Source organism: Melanerpes formicivorus, unplaced genomic scaffold, assembly GCF_026170545.1.
Source record: "Melanerpes formicivorus ecotype bairdi unplaced genomic scaffold, bMelFor1.0.p_v2 SCAF_1, whole genome shotgun sequence".
Classification (NCBI taxonomy): Eukaryota; Metazoa; Chordata; class Aves; order Piciformes; family Picidae; genus Melanerpes; species Melanerpes formicivorus.
The window spans coordinates 44,268,999-44,285,468 of record NW_027142353.1 but is presented as its reverse complement, the minus strand read 5'-3'; the positions used below and the strand labels follow the sequence as shown (position 1 = coordinate 44,285,468).

At 45.6% G+C, this 16,470-nt stretch overlaps 1 protein-coding gene across 1 annotated transcript in view; it reads left to right on the top strand.

Annotated features, from left to right (window-relative positions):
* LOC137444923 (uncharacterized) overlaps window positions 1-16,470 on the top strand; it is a gene marked incomplete at its 3' end in the record, with an annotated part of 33,377 nt that overhangs the window by 2,712 nt on the left and 14,195 nt on the right. Inside the window, exons 2-4 of the mRNA XM_068146149.1 lie at window positions 11,532-11,630; window positions 13,138-13,253; window positions 13,751-13,857. Coding sequence (XP_068002250.1) covers window positions 11,532-11,630; window positions 13,138-13,253; window positions 13,751-13,857 — 322 coding nt within the window. The remainder of the gene's footprint in view (window positions 1-11,531; window positions 11,631-13,137; window positions 13,254-13,750; window positions 13,858-16,470) is intronic.

Below are 16,470 nucleotides of genomic sequence, written 5' to 3'. Positions count from 1 at the left end.
GGTGGAGAAGGAGAGAAAGAGAAGAGAAGATGAGAAGGGAAGAGAGGAAGAGAGAAGAGAAGAGAAGAGAAGAGAAGAGAAGAGAAGAGAAGAGAAGAGAAGAGAAGAGAAGAGAAGAGAAGAGAAGAGAAGAGAAGAGAAGAGAAGAGAAGAGAAGAGAATAGGAAGAGAAGGAGGAAGAGAAGAGAAGAGAAGAGAAGAGAAGAGAAGAGAAGAGAAGAGAAGAGAAGAGAAGAGAAGAGAAGAGAAGAGAAGAGAAGAGAAGAGAAGAGAAGAGAAGAGAAGAGAAGAGAAGAGTCGAGACCAGGTTGGCAGAGAACTTCAAGATCATCGCGTTCCAACCTATCATCCAACACCACCCAACCCAACTAAACCATGCACCCAAGCACCCTGTCAAGTCTCCTCCTGAACACCTCCAACGATGCTGAATCCACCACCTCCCCCAGCAGCCCCTTCCAATGGGCAATCACTCGCTCTGTATAAAACTTCCTCCTAACCTCCATGCTAAACCTCCCTTGGCACAGCCTGAGACTGTGTCCTCTTGTTCTGGTACTGGCTGCCTGGGAGAAGAGACCAACCTCTGCCTGTCTACAACCTCCCTTCAGGTAGTTGTAGAGAGCAATAAGGTCACCCCCCTGAGTCTCCTCCTCTCCAGGCTAAGCAACCCCCAGCTCCCCTCAGCCTCTCCTCATAGGGCTTGTGTTCCAAGCCCCTCACCAAATTTGTTGCCTTTCTCTGGAAATGCTCCCAGCAATTCAACATCCTTCTTAAACTGAGGGGCCCAGAACTGGACAAAGTACTTGAGGTGCGGCCTAACCAGTGCAATGTACAGGGGCAGAATGACCTCCCTGCTCCTGCTGGCTATACTGTTCCTGATAAAGGCCAGGATGTCATTTGCTCTCCTGGCAGCCTGGGCACACTGCAGGTTCATGTTCAGCCTACCATCGACCAGCACCCCCCCAGGTCCCTCTCTGCCTGGCCACTCTTCAGCCACTCTGACCCCAGCCTGTAGCACTGCATGGGATTGTTGAGGCCGATGTGCAGAACCCGGCACTTGGATGTGTTAAATTTCATGCAGTTGGTTTCTGCCCATCTGTCCAGTCTGTCGAGGTCCATCTGCAGAGCCTCTCCACCCTCCAGCAGATCAACACCTGCCCCAAGCTTGGTGTCGTCCACAAGTTTACTGATGATCGACTCAATGCCCGCATCCAGATCATCAATAAAGATGTTAAAGAGCACAGGGCCCAGCACTGATCCCTGGGGGACTCCACTACTGACTGGCCGCCAGCTGGATGTGGCACCATTCACCACCTCTCTCTGGGCTCAGCCCTCCAGCCAGTTCCTAACCCAATGCAGTGTGCTCCCGTCCAAGCCATGAGCTGACAGCTTGGCCAGGAGTTTGCTGTGGGGGATGGTGTCATAGGCCTTGCTGAAGTCCAGGTAGACCACATCCACAGACCCTCCCCACATCCACCAGGCGGGTCACCCGATCATAGAAGGAGGTCAGGTTGGTCAGGCAGGACCTGCCCTTCCTAAATCCATGTTGGCTGGGCCTGATCCCTTGGCCATCCTCTAAGTGCTGTGTGATTACACTTAAGATGACCTGTTCCATGATCTTGCCTGGCACTGAGGTCAGGCTGACAGGCCTATAATTCCCTGGTTTATCCAACCGGCCCTTCTTGTGGACGGGCACCACATTGGCCAGCTTCCAATCCTCTGGGACGTCATCAGTGAGAAAGGACTGCTGAAAAATAATGGATAGTGGCTTGGCCAGCTCATCTGCCAGGTCTCTCAGCACCCTAGGATGGATCCCATCTGGTCCCATGGACTTGTGGGGATTCAATCGACTGAGGAGATCACCAACTACCCCATTCTGGAACATAGGAAAACTATGCTGCTCCCTGGCTCCTACTGCCAGCTCTGCAGGCCAGCTGTCTGGAAGGCATTCTGTCCTGCTGGTAAATATTGAGGCAAAGAAGGTGTTAAGTAACTCTGTCTTTTCCTCATCCTTTGTTACAACGTTCCCCTCCGTGTCCACTAAGGAGTGGTGGTTGTCCTTGCCCTTCCTCTTGCTATTAATATATTTATAGAAGTACTTTTTGTTGTCCTTCACGGCAGAGGCCAGTCTAAGCTCCACATGTGCTTTTGCCACCTTAATTTTTTTCCTACAAGACCTAGCAACATCCTTAAACATTCCATGGGTTGCCTCACCTTTCTTCCAAAGATGATACACCCTCTTTTTTTCCCCTTAGTTCTTTTAGAAGTTCATTACCCATCCAGTCTGGCCATCTGCCCCGGTGGCTCATCTTCTGGCACATTGGCACAGCCTGTTCCTGCGCCTTTCAAGAGTTCCTCCTTGAAGTAGGGCCAGGTATCCTGGACCCCTTTGTTTTTAAGAGCTGTTTCCCAAGGAACCTTCTGAGTTAGTTCCTTGAGTAGCCTGAAGTCTGCCCTTCGGAACTCAAGAGTGGAGGTCTTCTTGCTGTCCCTCTTAGATTGACCGAGTACTGAAAATTCAAATATTTCATGGTCACTGGCCCCTATACACTCTCCGACCACCACATCACCCCACCAGCCTTTCTCTATTGGTGAAGAGGAGGTCAAGCATACCCCTGAGAGGCTTGCACAGCACCTGGGATAAGAAGCTGTCCTCCATGCATTCTAAGAACCTCCTAGACTGCCTCCTCTATGCTATGTTAAGATCCCAGCAGATATCAGGCAGGTTGAAGTCGCCCATGAGAACAAGGTCAGGCGATCCTGAGACAGCCTTAAGCTGCCTGTAGAATGACTCATCAACATCCTCCTCCTGGTTGGGTGGTCTATAACTCCAACCAGGATGTCAGCCCTGATGGCCTTCCCTCTAATTCTTACCCACAGGCACTCAACCTGATCATCCCTGATCTCCAGCTCAATGGCATCTAGTGCCTCCCTGATGTATAGGGCCACCCCTCCACCTCTTCTTCCTTGCCTGTCTCTCCTGAAGAGCCTATAGCCATCAATTGCAGCACTCCAGTCATGTGTGTCGTCCCACCACGTCTCTGTGATGGCAACTATATCATAACTTTCCTGCTACATCAAGGCTTCCAGCTCCTCTTGTTTGTTACCTATGCTTTGTGCATTAGTGTACATGCACTGCAGCTGGGCTGCTGGTTTCACCTCTGACTGTAGCTTATTACCCCCAGACTCCTGCCTGAGCGGACTCGTTTCAGCCCCTTCCCCCTTCAAAACTGGTTTACAGCCCTGTCAGTGAGACCTGCCAATTCCCTTCCCAGAATCTTTTTACCTTTGAGGGACAGGCCGTTTTCGTATACTGTGACCTTTCCCCTCCTCTTGGACAGATGTACTCTATCTGTTGCCAGCTGACCTGGTGCAGTAGAAAGTTCTTCAAGATCGTAAAACCCAAAATTCTTTTGACTGCACCATCCTCTAAGCCACTTGTTAACTATAGCTGCTTACCTGTTCCTTATGGTATTCCCTCCTGCAACTAAGGGTATTGAAGAAAAAATTATTTGTGCACCTGACCCCTCAACCAGATCTCCCAGAATGTATACAGAAAGACTCTGACACCTAACCGTGGGAAAAGAGCATGGTCCTAGCCTAGCCCCTGCTCATAAAAATAGTTTCAAAGTGTGTACAAACAGCTTTAAAGTGCTTTGGAAGAACACATAGAAACACAGTGTACAGTGTTATCAGTGAAACTATGGTAAAACCAATTTAATTACAGACAAATATGACTTAAGTTACATGCTATATCCATTCCCAGGGCTGTAAGTTTTCTAAGTACAGGCTAGAGATAAGGAATATCAACAAAAAGACTAAAAGCAAAGAGAAAGCTCATACAGAGAAAAGGAAATTGTCTTCTTTTTATTCTGCCTATGAGAATAGATCCTGGGAAAAGGACTATATTGTTACAAATTATTTAGGTATCACTGTGAGGAGTTATGGTAATAAAGTTGAAAAAAAAAAAAAAAAGGAAAAAATATTTGTGATAAAAATATTTACAGAATTAACTTAAAACTTTATTTGTATATATATACATATATATAAAATAATTATTTCATCTAAGAGAAATTAAAATAATAAATAAATAATTTCTTCATGAGCTAAAATGATTTAAATAATCAACTCCTCTCGCATGTTTAACAAACAACATTCCTGGAGCATCTCTTAAAATGATGCATGAATGAAAAAAAGGTATACTTTCCTCTTCTTAAAAAATTCCCATAATTCTCAGACAAAGAAGGAAGACAAAAGTAAAACATTTGGAAATTTAGGTGTATATCACTGATACTAACATCCAGTGTCAGCCTTGCTAAATGAGCAAACAGGAGATCTGACTCATAAATATTCTAGTTTCTGTTAAAATAAAAAAGAAAAGCATTGTTCAGTGATGCATTTGTACATTTTTCTAATATTGAGTGGTTTATTTGCTTTCTAGGGAGTCTCACCCAATCCAGTATTTCTTCAATGGAACACTAAATTACTGACATGTAAATGTAAAATATTAAATCCTTGTCATTGGTCAAACAGGCTCAGAAATTATATAAATTTAATAAACCAGTTCAAGATAGCTGTGTCAAAATTAATAGCCTTTAAAATATCTGTTAATGCATTGGCAGACATGTCAAACAAACATCAATTCTCTGGCTAAAAATTCACACCTTATGTAGTGAGCCTTAGTTGATCTAGGCTAGGCAACTTGCTATAGTGTAGTGTGGCAGCTGCTGTTCTGCACAGAACAAAAACTTCCAAGATCAATGAAGAAGGCATGAGATTGTGAAACATTCCTGAAGAACTACATGCTGCAAGCTTGTTTATGAAGAACAAAACAAAAACATTACATGAGTGACTATTTTTAGTGCTTTTATAGGGGACCATTTGTAGCTTGTATACAGGGCTGAATTCTATTGGTTAAGTGGGTTAATGTGCAAAATAAGAAATACATATAAATGGCTGCTTCAGGCAATAAAGCAATTCTGTTTGCAGCAGCAACAGGGTTCATGCCATTCATTCTTCACAGTGTAGTGCTCTGTCATGAAAAGCTTTATTCAAGGAAGACAAAACTACCAAGGGAAACAGATTCAGTCAAATAAACTAAAATCAGATACGAATGATTCCCTGACTTGTTGACACCTTGCTAAACAAACTTGTTTCATTTTTTAGTTACTGAGTTGTCTACCAAAACTTAAGTGAGATGTAATATAAAGGGATATGTTTGTGACAGTCCTGTAAAACTTTATTTATGTATTTATTTATTTGTTTACTTACTTATTACTTGACTTTCTAAGGGAGAAAGAGCATGTTGGGTCCTTCATTGTAAAATGGGCTTCCAGCCCAGAATATCAATTCTTGGCTGCATCAAAAGAAACTTGGCCAACCAATGAAAGGAAGTGAATCTCCCTCTCTGCTCTAGTGATACCACACCTGTAATACTGCTCTGGAGTCCTGAGAGTGAGGATATGAACCTGTTGGAATGGGTCCAGAGTGGGCCACAAAAATGCTTGAATGGCTGGAATACTTCTTCTATGACACAGTTGTGGTTGTTCAGCATAGATGACAGAAGGATCCAGGGAGAACTTAGAGCAGCCTTCCAGTACCTAAAAAGGGCCTACAGGAAAATGGATATCAAGGCCTATCATAACAGAACATGGGACAACAGTTTCAAATTAAAAGTGGGTAGGTTTAGACTGGGGATTATTAGGATGAGGGCAGTGATAGCAACTCTATCTTTTGACCTCTCCAGGAGACACCACGCACTTTTCTTGTGTTCTCCAAAATGACTACACTCCTGCAAATCCTATAATTGCATCTCAGCTTCATTATTAGAATTCACGAGGATAACTTAGGTTTAAAAAGAAAAATAGTATTGTTCTTTTGATGATGTTTTCAGAAGCTCAAACCAACCGTTTCCTATATATTTGATTGTCATTGTTATAGTGGAATTTAGGTACATCTAGAAGCCACTGTAGTAGTAAGCTACTTATGTGTGAAAACTGGTGATGGAAATATAACTGGTTGCCTAAACAGACTAGTGATATAAATGATGGAAAAGTGTCATTTGCTGTTTCTTCCATGGATATGACCAGTGTAAGATAGAATTGCCTAGTTTAATAATTTAACACAAAGTATTAGTTCATTTAATAAAACTATTATTAGGAGAAAGTGAACAGAAAGAAGAGAAAAGGAAAAGTAACAATAAGGACTGGAAGTTTTCACCTCTTCTGAATTAATTTTATGTCAGTGAAGTTTAAGAATTTTGAAAGTTCATATTTTGTAACATTGGATCTTCACACATTGGTGTGGCGAGTGGATGTGGTGAAGGCACATTATGCCCCGATACTGAATCTTGTCCCAGCATGTGGGCAAGTTCCCCATCCCTCTAGGAGGGAGACAAAAGCCAAGGCATTAGCCAGGCTTGCATGCACCCAGCGCATGCAGTGCTTGTGCTTACACCAAGTATGGGCATAATTCTAGCTTCACGCTTTCTATAGGCTGAAGCCAGTTGCTTATGAGAGTGCCCATTGGTCAAGCCCAGCCTCGAGGAATCTATAAGTATCACCCCAGTTGGTGAACACGTTGCCCCCTCATTTACTTTGTCTCTGTGCTTGCTCGAGAGACTAACTCTCGAGCTGCAGCCTTTGCCATTGAGCTTATTGTTGTTAGCTTCTGTTATACATGCACGCATACTGGAAGCCTCTGCATTGTTGAAGAAGCCCAGAGGGAGGACCTTCGCTGAGCCTGAGGAGCTCAGCATTGCTACAACCAGTCGTGCCGATCGGAAGAGCCCATCGTGCCACCGGAGGACTGGACCAACCCCCGCGGGTAAGATCTGCCCAGTTGCCGGGGAGAAGGGACTTGATCAATACCGAGTGCCGCTCTCTCAGAGCCGCCGAGTGCCGCTCTGAGCCCTGTGAATTCCAGGGAAAACCAGAGCATTGTTCGTGCTTGTATTGCACCGGACCCGGGACCACTACGAGAGTCCTGTTGCTCCTTTAACCTCGGTAAAGAGAATCCGCCGCCTAACGCAGCCGCATTCTCCCCCTGAGGCTGTTTGCATCAGCCCCGAGAACCGCCGTGGTTGGGCCGACCCCCGTAGCTTCTCCTGCTTCCGTCGTTCGAGCCCACCTACCGGCCACCGTCGTCCCGCCCTGCCGTGCGAGCCGACTTCTGAGGGCCGACCCCACGGGCCGACCCCGACCAGGACCGATCCCTGTTGTCTGAAGGGGATTGAATATCGTCCACGTGCTTTCCACCCACTAGCACTCAGTTCAAAGTATCCGCGTCTAGCAGAATAAGCGCTGACGCATAGAAAGATTATAATACTGCTGTGTATAGCCAGAAGCCGCCCGCATCCCGCCGAGTCTCCATCTAGTGGCCAAGCGGCGGAACTGCACCCTTCGTTACATAAATATAGAAAGGGTTTATAGATAGTTCAATTACGTCATAATCATAACACTAAGCCAGTTGTGGAATGTATTTCACGAACGTGCACTAGAACATGTATATAAGTTGGTGATTTATCGGTTATTAATAGTTTGATAATTAATAAAATAATATTTTTCATAATTCATATTTCATATTAATAAATTTAATAACCTCTTCACCACAGTGGAGGACGCATCATCTTTACTAATTTATCTTTGATTCACCTCAGATACCAGCTGCCACTGAAAAACTGATTATATGAAACAGTTATTTGCATCTCTGGGTTCAGAAATCCTTTACTGTAACCAGACACACCACAGATTGCCTGAATTTAAATAAAACTATAGAAGAACGGGTCAGTACAGCAGCCACTTCCAAGCCTCAAATGCTCTTGATCTGAAACATTCTTTCATGAAAGATTATTTCCCTTCTTTTTCTTGGAGTATCTTTTTACTAATTTACATATCTTTACTTGCCCTGACATTCACTGTTCTCATATCTCCATTTAGCTGCTCAGTTCTTGGCAGTTATGTTTGTGATGCCAGGGATATCATCAATACTAAAACCAGAATCCAATCAAGCAGTAAATTTACAGTCTGGATCAGGATAAGCGGATTAGATGCCTACTCCATAATAAAGATATGAAGGGCTGCCATAGACAAACAACATAAAATGCAGTTCCTGCCTATGAATTTTTATTCAGATTCAGTGGTTGTCAAACAGCAAAAGCTGACTGAACAGCACATCTCTCTTTACTTTGAGTTTACTATCTGCAAGATTACCACAAACAGTGAGGCAGCCTCATCAGACCAGCAACCTCCATGAGCTCTGTGGCCATGTGTTTTGTTTTTTGTTGGTTGGGTTTTGTTTGTTTGTTTGTTTGTTTTGTTTTGTTTTGTTTTGTTTATTAGAGGAGATCAGTGGGTTCCCAGAGACAGAGAAGCCCAAAGAGGGTGTGACAGTTTAGGCTGTGCCTTTAAAATATTCTGAGCAAACCTACATTTGGGTGTAAAAAGGAAAACAAAGAATATTCTAAACTAATTTCATTGGTCAGATGTGAAATGTGCCATAGCAATATCTTTCACATTCTTTTTATCTTTCTTTCTGCTCATGTGCATGCTCTCCTGGACAGAGAGACGTCACTTATCAGCATACCTTCAGATAAGCATTACTGACTTACTAACGAAGCGTCTGAACTAACTGAAATTCTGTTAACATCTTTCTCTTTTCTCCTAATTAACAGAGGAAAAAGGGACGGGAGAGGTTGGGGGGAGGTGAGGTGGAATCCTCCTGCCCATGGAGGATTTCTGTGCTGTTTACTTTTCGTAAATACCTGTATAATATTGTAAAAACTGTGTATTTTATATACATGTATTGCATTCCATTATTGCTTGTAAAATACAGCTCCATTCGCTTCCATGACTGGGTTCAGCTGAGCTTTTGTTAATGTGTGTGGCTTAAACCACCACATTACACAAAATAATTGGTGCTTAATGTGGGGCTCAAAATAATTCTCTTCCAGATGTGGGGCAAGATTTGCTTGATTTGTTTCTGCTCAGATTATGGAAGCGACATGAAGGTGTTCTGGATTCTTCATCATCTGATCTTTTCTGCTTTAAGTGTTGTAGTGTGTAAGTATGTTGTTGGATTCCTGTGTAATAAATTAGGGAGACATCACAGTATCACAGTATCACCAAGGTTGGAAGAGAGTTTAAAGATCATCAAGTCCAACCTGTCACCACAGACCTCATGACTAGACCATAGCACCAAGTGCCACATCCAATCCTGTCTTGAACCCTTCCAGGGATGGTGACTCCACCACCTCCCTGGGCAGCCCATTCCAATGAGGAATGACTCTCTCAGTGAAGAACTTTCACCTCACCTCCAGCCTAAACTTCCCCTGGCACAGCTTGAGACTGTGTCCCCTTGTTCTGGTGCTGGTTCCTAGAGAGAAGAGACCAACCCCTTCCTGGCTACAACCACCTTTCAGGTAATTGTAAAGAGCAACGAGGTCACCCCTGAGCCTCCTCTTCTCCGGGCTAAACAATCCCAGCTCCCTTCAGCCTCTCCTCATAGGGCTTGTGTTCAAGGCCTCTCACCAGCCTTGTTGCCCTTCTCTGGACACGTTCAAGTGTCTCAATGTCCTTCTTAAACTGAGAGGCCCAGAACTGGACACAGGGCTTAAGGTGTGTCCTAACCATTGCTGGGTACAGGGGCACAATGACTTTCCTGCTCCTGCTGGCCACACTATTCCTAATGCAGGCCAGGATGCCACTGGCCTTCATGGCCACCTGGGCACACTGCTGGGTCATGTTTAGGTGGCTGTCATCAGCACCCCCAGGTCCCTCTCTGTTTGGCTACTCTCCAGCCACTCTGACCCCAGCCTGTATCTCTGCATGGGGTTGCCGTGGCCAAAGTGCAGCACCCAGAACTTGGATTTGTTGAATGCCATCATGTTGGACTCTGCCCATCTTTCCAGTCGGTCAAGGTCCCCCTGCAGAGCCCTTCTGTCCTCCAACTGACCAACATCTGCTCCCAACTTGGTGTCATCTGCAAAGCTGCTGATGACTGACTCAACCCCCTCATTCAGATCATCAATGAAGATGTTAAAGAGGACGGGGCCCAGTACTGATCGCTGGGGGACGCCGCTGGTGACTGTCCGCCAGCTGGATGTGGCACCATTCACCACCACTCTCTGGGCTTGGACCTCCAGCCAGTTCCTAACCCAGCACAAAGTGTTGCTGTCCAAGCCACAAGCTGACAGTTTGAGCTGGGTACCCCCTTCTGTGTTTACTTCCTGTGTCCAGAAGTCCAGCCCAGAGTGACACAGGAAATTAGGTATTTCTTACCACAATTCTTTGCACCACTATAAGATCCAGTGAGGGGTCTAGCACTTCCTGTTTCTTCCTCTTCCATCAGCCGGTAACTGGGGGAGATGTCTCCTGGCTTTGGGCCTGTCTAAGCCCAAGGCCATGGGGGGATGGGCAGTCTCAGATCTGGCCAGCTGGGACTAGCTTATCAGTGGGGGGGAAGAAGGAGCCCTGGGGGTCTTGGGTGTACCCTCAGGTGGGAATGGGATGTTTCTGCGTTTGCTTTGGGATCTCTCTTTGTCACTGCACTTCAGATTTTCTGCAAATGTTCACTGCTTTCTATTTAAACTTTCCATCACTTTTGCAATCCGTTTTGTCTGAGTTATTATATCTGCCCATGGTGGGGAAGGGGGATGCCTCAACGCAGCAAACTTAGGCAGCAGTTTTCTGTGGGGGATGGTGTCAAAGGCCTTGCTGAAGTCCAGGTAGACTACATCCACAGGCCTCCCCACATCCACCAGGCATAGAAGGCAGTCAGGTTGGAGAGGCAGGACCTGCCCTTCCTAAATCCATGTTGGCTGGACCCGAGCCCTTAGCCATCCTTCAGGTGTGCAGTTGCTGCCGCCAGGATAATCTGCTCCATCATTTTCCCTGGCACTGAGGTCAGGCTGACTGGCCTGTAGTTTCCAGGTTCCTCCATCTGACCCTTCTTGTGGATGGGGATCACATTGGCCAGTTTCCAGTCATCTGGGACCTCACCGGTGAGCCAGGACTGGGGGAAAATTATGGCAAGCGGCTTGGCCAGTTCATCTGCCAGCTCTCTCAGCACCCTAGGATGGATTCCTTCCAGTCCCATGGACAAAATTGTGAGTGTCCAAGTTGGTCAGCAGGTCTCAAATTAATTCCTCATGGATTTCTGGGACAATATCCTGCTCCCTGGTCCCATCACCCAGCTCAGGAGGCTACTCATCCTGAAGTCCTCCTACCTTGCTGTTAATAATTGAGGCAAAGAAGGTGTTCAGGACCTCAGCCTTTTCCTCATCTTCAGTCACAGTGTTCCCCTCCAGATCCAATAAGGACTGGAGGTTCTTCTTGCCCCCCTTTTTTGTGTTAATATATTTGTAAAAATGCTTTTTATTATCTTTTACAGAGGTAGCCAGTTTAAGTTCTAGCTGGGCCTTTGCCTCTCTTAACCTTTTTCCTGCATAATCCAACAACATACTTAAACATATCACGAGAAGCCTTCCCCTCCTTCCAAAGGTGATACAGCCTCTTTTTTTCCCTTAATTGCTTCAGGAGCTGCTTGCTCATCCAGGCCGGTCGCCTTCACTGTCGGGTCATCTTCTTGCACATGGGAACTGCCAGTTCCTGTGCCTTCAAGAGCTCCTGTTTGAAGTAGGTCCAACCATCCTGGACCTCTTGGTTCTTGAGGGCTGCTATCCACAGAACTTTCTGAATAAGTTTGTTAAACAGGCTGAAGTTTGCCCTCCAGAAGTCCAAGGTGAAGGTTCTGTTGATGCTCCTCCCTATCTCCCTGCATATTGAAAACTTCTCTATCTCATGATCACTGCACCCTAGGCAGCCTCCCACGATCACATCTCCCACCAGCCCTTCTCTATTGGACTACAGCAGGAAAAGTAGAGCCTGACCCCTGGTAGGCTCACTTAACAGCTGCATCAGGTAGCTGTCCTCCATGCGCTTCAGGAATCTTCTGTACTGCCTCCTCCCTGCTGAATTAAGTTCCCAGCAGATATCTGTCAAGTTAAAGTCACCTACAAGGACAAGATCTGATGATCTTAAGACAGCCTCTAATTGCTTGTAGAATAATTCGTCAGCCTCCTCATCCTGGTTGGGTGGTCTATAAATGACTCCAACCAGGATGTCAGATTTGTTAGGCTGCCCTCTAATTTTAACCCACAGGCTCTCAATCCCGTCATCCTCCACCTGAATTTCTGTGGCAAAGAGTGACTCCCTAATATAAAGAGCCACCCCTCCTCCTCTTCTCCCTCGCCTGTCTCTCCTAAAGTGCTGGTTTCCCCCCAGTGTAGTGCTCCAATCATGTGTGCTATCCCACTATGTTTCTGAAATGGCAACTATATCAGTCACCCTGGTGGACCAGGACTTCTAGTTCTTCTTGCTTATTGCCCATATTGCATGCATTGGTGTACATGCACTTCAGATGGTCTCTTGATTTTGCAATTAACCCTAATTTATGTCTACTTTCTCCTCTTCAGAGGGACTGATTTCCTCACCCACCCTTCAGACCTAGTTTAAAGCCCTAGGTATGATGTGACTCGAAAGAGAAACAGTTTCCAGTGGGGACCTGAACAACAAGCAGCCTTTGACCAGATAAAGCAAGAAGTAGTTAAAGCAATGTGTCTGGGACCTGTCCAAACTGGTCCAGACATGAAGAACATTTTGTTCATGGGTGCAAGTGACAATGGTCCAACCCGGTGCTTGTGGCAAAGAGCTCCAGGTGAGACAAGTGGAAATCGTCTTGGTTTCTGGAGTCCAGGCTACAGAGGTTCAGAGGCTAATTATACTCCAACAGAGAAAGAGATTCTAGCTGCCTATGAAGGAGTAAAAGCAGCTTCCGAAGTAATTCTAACAGAGTCACAACTTCTCTTAGCTCCCAGATTACCAGTTTTGAATTGGATGTTCAAAGGCAAATGTTCGAAAACACATCGTGCCACAGATGCCACATGGTCTAAGTGGATGGCTCTGATAACACAGAGAACTCGAATGGGAAATCTTGAAAGACCTGGTCTGGTGGAGGTGATCACAAGTTGGACTGAAGCCACTAGCTGTACTAAACCTCCAGAGGAGAGAGCAACTCATGCTGAGGAGGTCCCTCCTTTCTATGACCTTTCTGATGATGAAAAGAAATATGCTTTGTTCACAGATGGTTCCTGTCATCTTGTCGGAGAAAAATGAAGGTGAAAGTCTGCAGTGTGGAGTCCAACACGCCGAGTCGCAGAAGCAAAGTTTGGAGAAGGAGAATCCAGTCAATTTGCAGAGGTAAAAGCTGTCCAGCTAGCTCTTGATGTAGATGAACATGAAAGATAACCAAAGCTTTATCTCTACACTGACACATGGATGGTAGCCAGTGCTCTGTGGGGTTGGCAAAATGACCAGAACAAGAATGGTTGGCAGAGAAAAGGAATGCCTCTTTGGGCAGCTGACCTGTGGCAGGACATTGCTGCTGGAATTGAGTGAATTCCAATGAAGGTGAGACACATTGATGCGCACAGTCCTAAGAGCAAAGCTACTCAGGAACAGCAACACAACTATCAGGCAGATCTAGCTGCAAGAGTTTCTCAAGTAGACACAGACTCTGATTTTGATCTCGACTAGAAACATCGAGGTGAGATGTTCGTAGCTTGGTGGGCTCATGATTTGTCAGGACATCAAAGCAGAGATGCAACCCACCAGTGGGCTCGTGACAAATCTATAGACGTTTCCATGGATGCTATCACACCAGTCATCCATGACTGTGACATTTGTGTTGCTATTAGGCAGGCAAAGCAAATAAAGCCCTTGTGGTATGGTGACAGATGGTCCAAGTACAAGTATGGTGAAGCTTGGCAGATTGACTATATCACTGTACCATGTTCTCGTTCTGGTAAGCAGTAAGTGCTTACTATGGTAGAGGCAAACACTGTATGGTTGGAAAATTATCCAGTTCCACATGCGACTGCATGCAACACCATGGGGTGGGTGAGGATATCAGACCCTCTGCAGAGGAAAGAGTAGGGCACAAGGTAGGGTCAATTGAGAAGTCAGGAACCCAGCTGCGATGCATGTACACCAATGCATGCAGCCTGGGCAATAAGCAAGAGGAGTTGGAGGTCCTGATCCATCAGGGTGACTATGATATAGTCACTATCTCAGAAACATGGTGGGACAACACGCACGATTGGAGTGCTACACTGGGTGGGTACAGGCTCTTTAGGAGAGATAGGCAAGGGAGAAGAGGAGGCGGGGTGTCTCTGTATATTAGGGAGTCACTCTCTGCCACAGAACTTGAGGTGGAAGATGAGGGAATTGACAGCCTGTGGGTTAAAATCAGAAGGCAGCCTAACAAATCTGACATTCTGACCCATTATGTTCCCAGTGGCTCACCTACCTCACCCGGGCAGGTGTCAAAGTTCAGGTCTGGACCAAAAGGCAGTATCCCACTGCTCTCAGGTACACTGGGCTCTGTCACTGTTGCTGCATACACCTGCAGCCCAAATGTCTTCAACTCACTTCTTGGGTCTTCACGTCAGGGGTCAAAATTTGTCGCTGTATAGAGGTCAGGGTAAGGATAATGTGACGGTCTGTGCGACAAGAATCAAACACAAGCAGCGCATATAGAAGGCAAAAAGTGAACTGATTTATTTCAGCACACAACTCATAGATTGTGTGTATTGTTAGTGTGGCTGCCTGCAATTGGTTAATGAACTTTTCTCAAGATTCTCATGGGTCAGTGATAGCATTGCTATAGTTACTTGTTAAGCTAGTCCAGGCGGCCTCACGTCTTATCTTGTGGTTTCTCATTCCCACTCATTCTGTTCAGGGAGTTTCCAGATTCTCATGGGAGCACAGTGATGTTTTCTCACCAGAGCTCTTCCGAGGGTTCACAGATGCATCACAGTCCCCCACACATGTCCCTTTGTTCCTTTTCCCTTGTTACCCCTTGTTCTGCAGAAAGCGGGGGAGGGGGGAGAGGGAGACCATGTCTAAACACATCAGGACTTGTCTGGGTTTGTGCTGCATCTGTTTGACCCTACCATGACAGAATCACATCTCAGAAAGGAGACTTTTATTCACCATCTAGTTGATAATGCAAGTCTCCATTGCAAATATCTACTCTAAGGAGTCTTTGACTAAGTCTGATTAGACTCCCTCAACAGCTGCTCTGGTGAATTCTTATAATCAGTTGGCCCATACCAATTCTGACTATTTTGGATTATGCACAATCTATTTCTGTTGGCTATCTTAAACTTATGCACTATCACATCCCACTACTCCATAGCCTTACTAGTATATCTTAAAATCAGCAAAAGACTGTGTTGTCTATTCCTGATTATTCATATAAATTGAATTTGTGCAGAGTTCTTGCAGCTGCTGGTGTGCAAAAAAGGGCAGCCGCTGGGATACATGCACAGTGCATGATTCTCTAGCTAATCAACTACAAGTTGCAAACTTGTTTTCATATGTGAACCAAGAAAAACATCCTACATGTGCTGGACCTTTCATACATGCTGGCATCTCTTACAGGAGGATGCTTTTAGCTTATATATGTGCCTGGGTTTCATTGGTTGAATGAAAGATAAGAAAGGATATTTAAACAGCTACTTCAAGCAATAGAGCTAGACTGGGGGAGATTAGGGACACTGCTAGGTATATACTGGGGACTTCTGCTAGCTGCTTCTTCTGTTAAGGGCTTCTTGGACTTCTTCTGTTAAGGACACTGTAAAACTCTGTAATGCTGGGGATTCTGCAATGATCTAACGAAGTACTCCTGAAAAGACTTCTGAGATTCTCTACTCTCTGCATTTCTAGAAATCTGAGGTGGAGTAGAGTTCATACATTTGTCACCAAATGGCCCTTGAATCAGGGTGTAATGGGTTGGGGCAAACACCCTCCCCACCACGTGCAGAAGTAACGACTCAGACAAACAGATTGCAAAAGTGATGGAAAGTTTAAACAGAGAACAGTGAGTGCATGCAGAAAGCTAGGAACACAGTGACAAGAGAGACCCCAAAACAGACCCAGAAAGATCTCATCCCCACCTGAGGGTGCACCCAGAACCCCCAGGGCTCCTCCTTCCCACCCCCCCCCGCCACTACTAGGCTAGTCTCAGCTGGCCAGATATGAGACTGCCCATCCTCCCGTGGCCTTGGGCCTAATCAGGCCCATGGCCGGAAGATCTCCCCCAGTTACCGGGTGTTGGAGAGGAAGGAAAGAGAAAGTGCCAGACCCCGCTGTAAAACTTATAGCGGTGCAAGGGATCATGGTAGGAAATACATAATTCCCTGTGTCCACCCACTGGACATACCCACTGGGTTGGACTTCTGGACATAGGAAACACCCCTGTAGCAGAGGGCACCCAGCCCAAACTATGACACAGAGGATGACAACACTTAGTCAATTCAGCAGCAGAAACAATTTCAAGAATTCCCTGGGACAACCATATTCTTCTTCTAAGAAATTTAAATGCACAAATAATAGAATAGAATAGAATAGAATA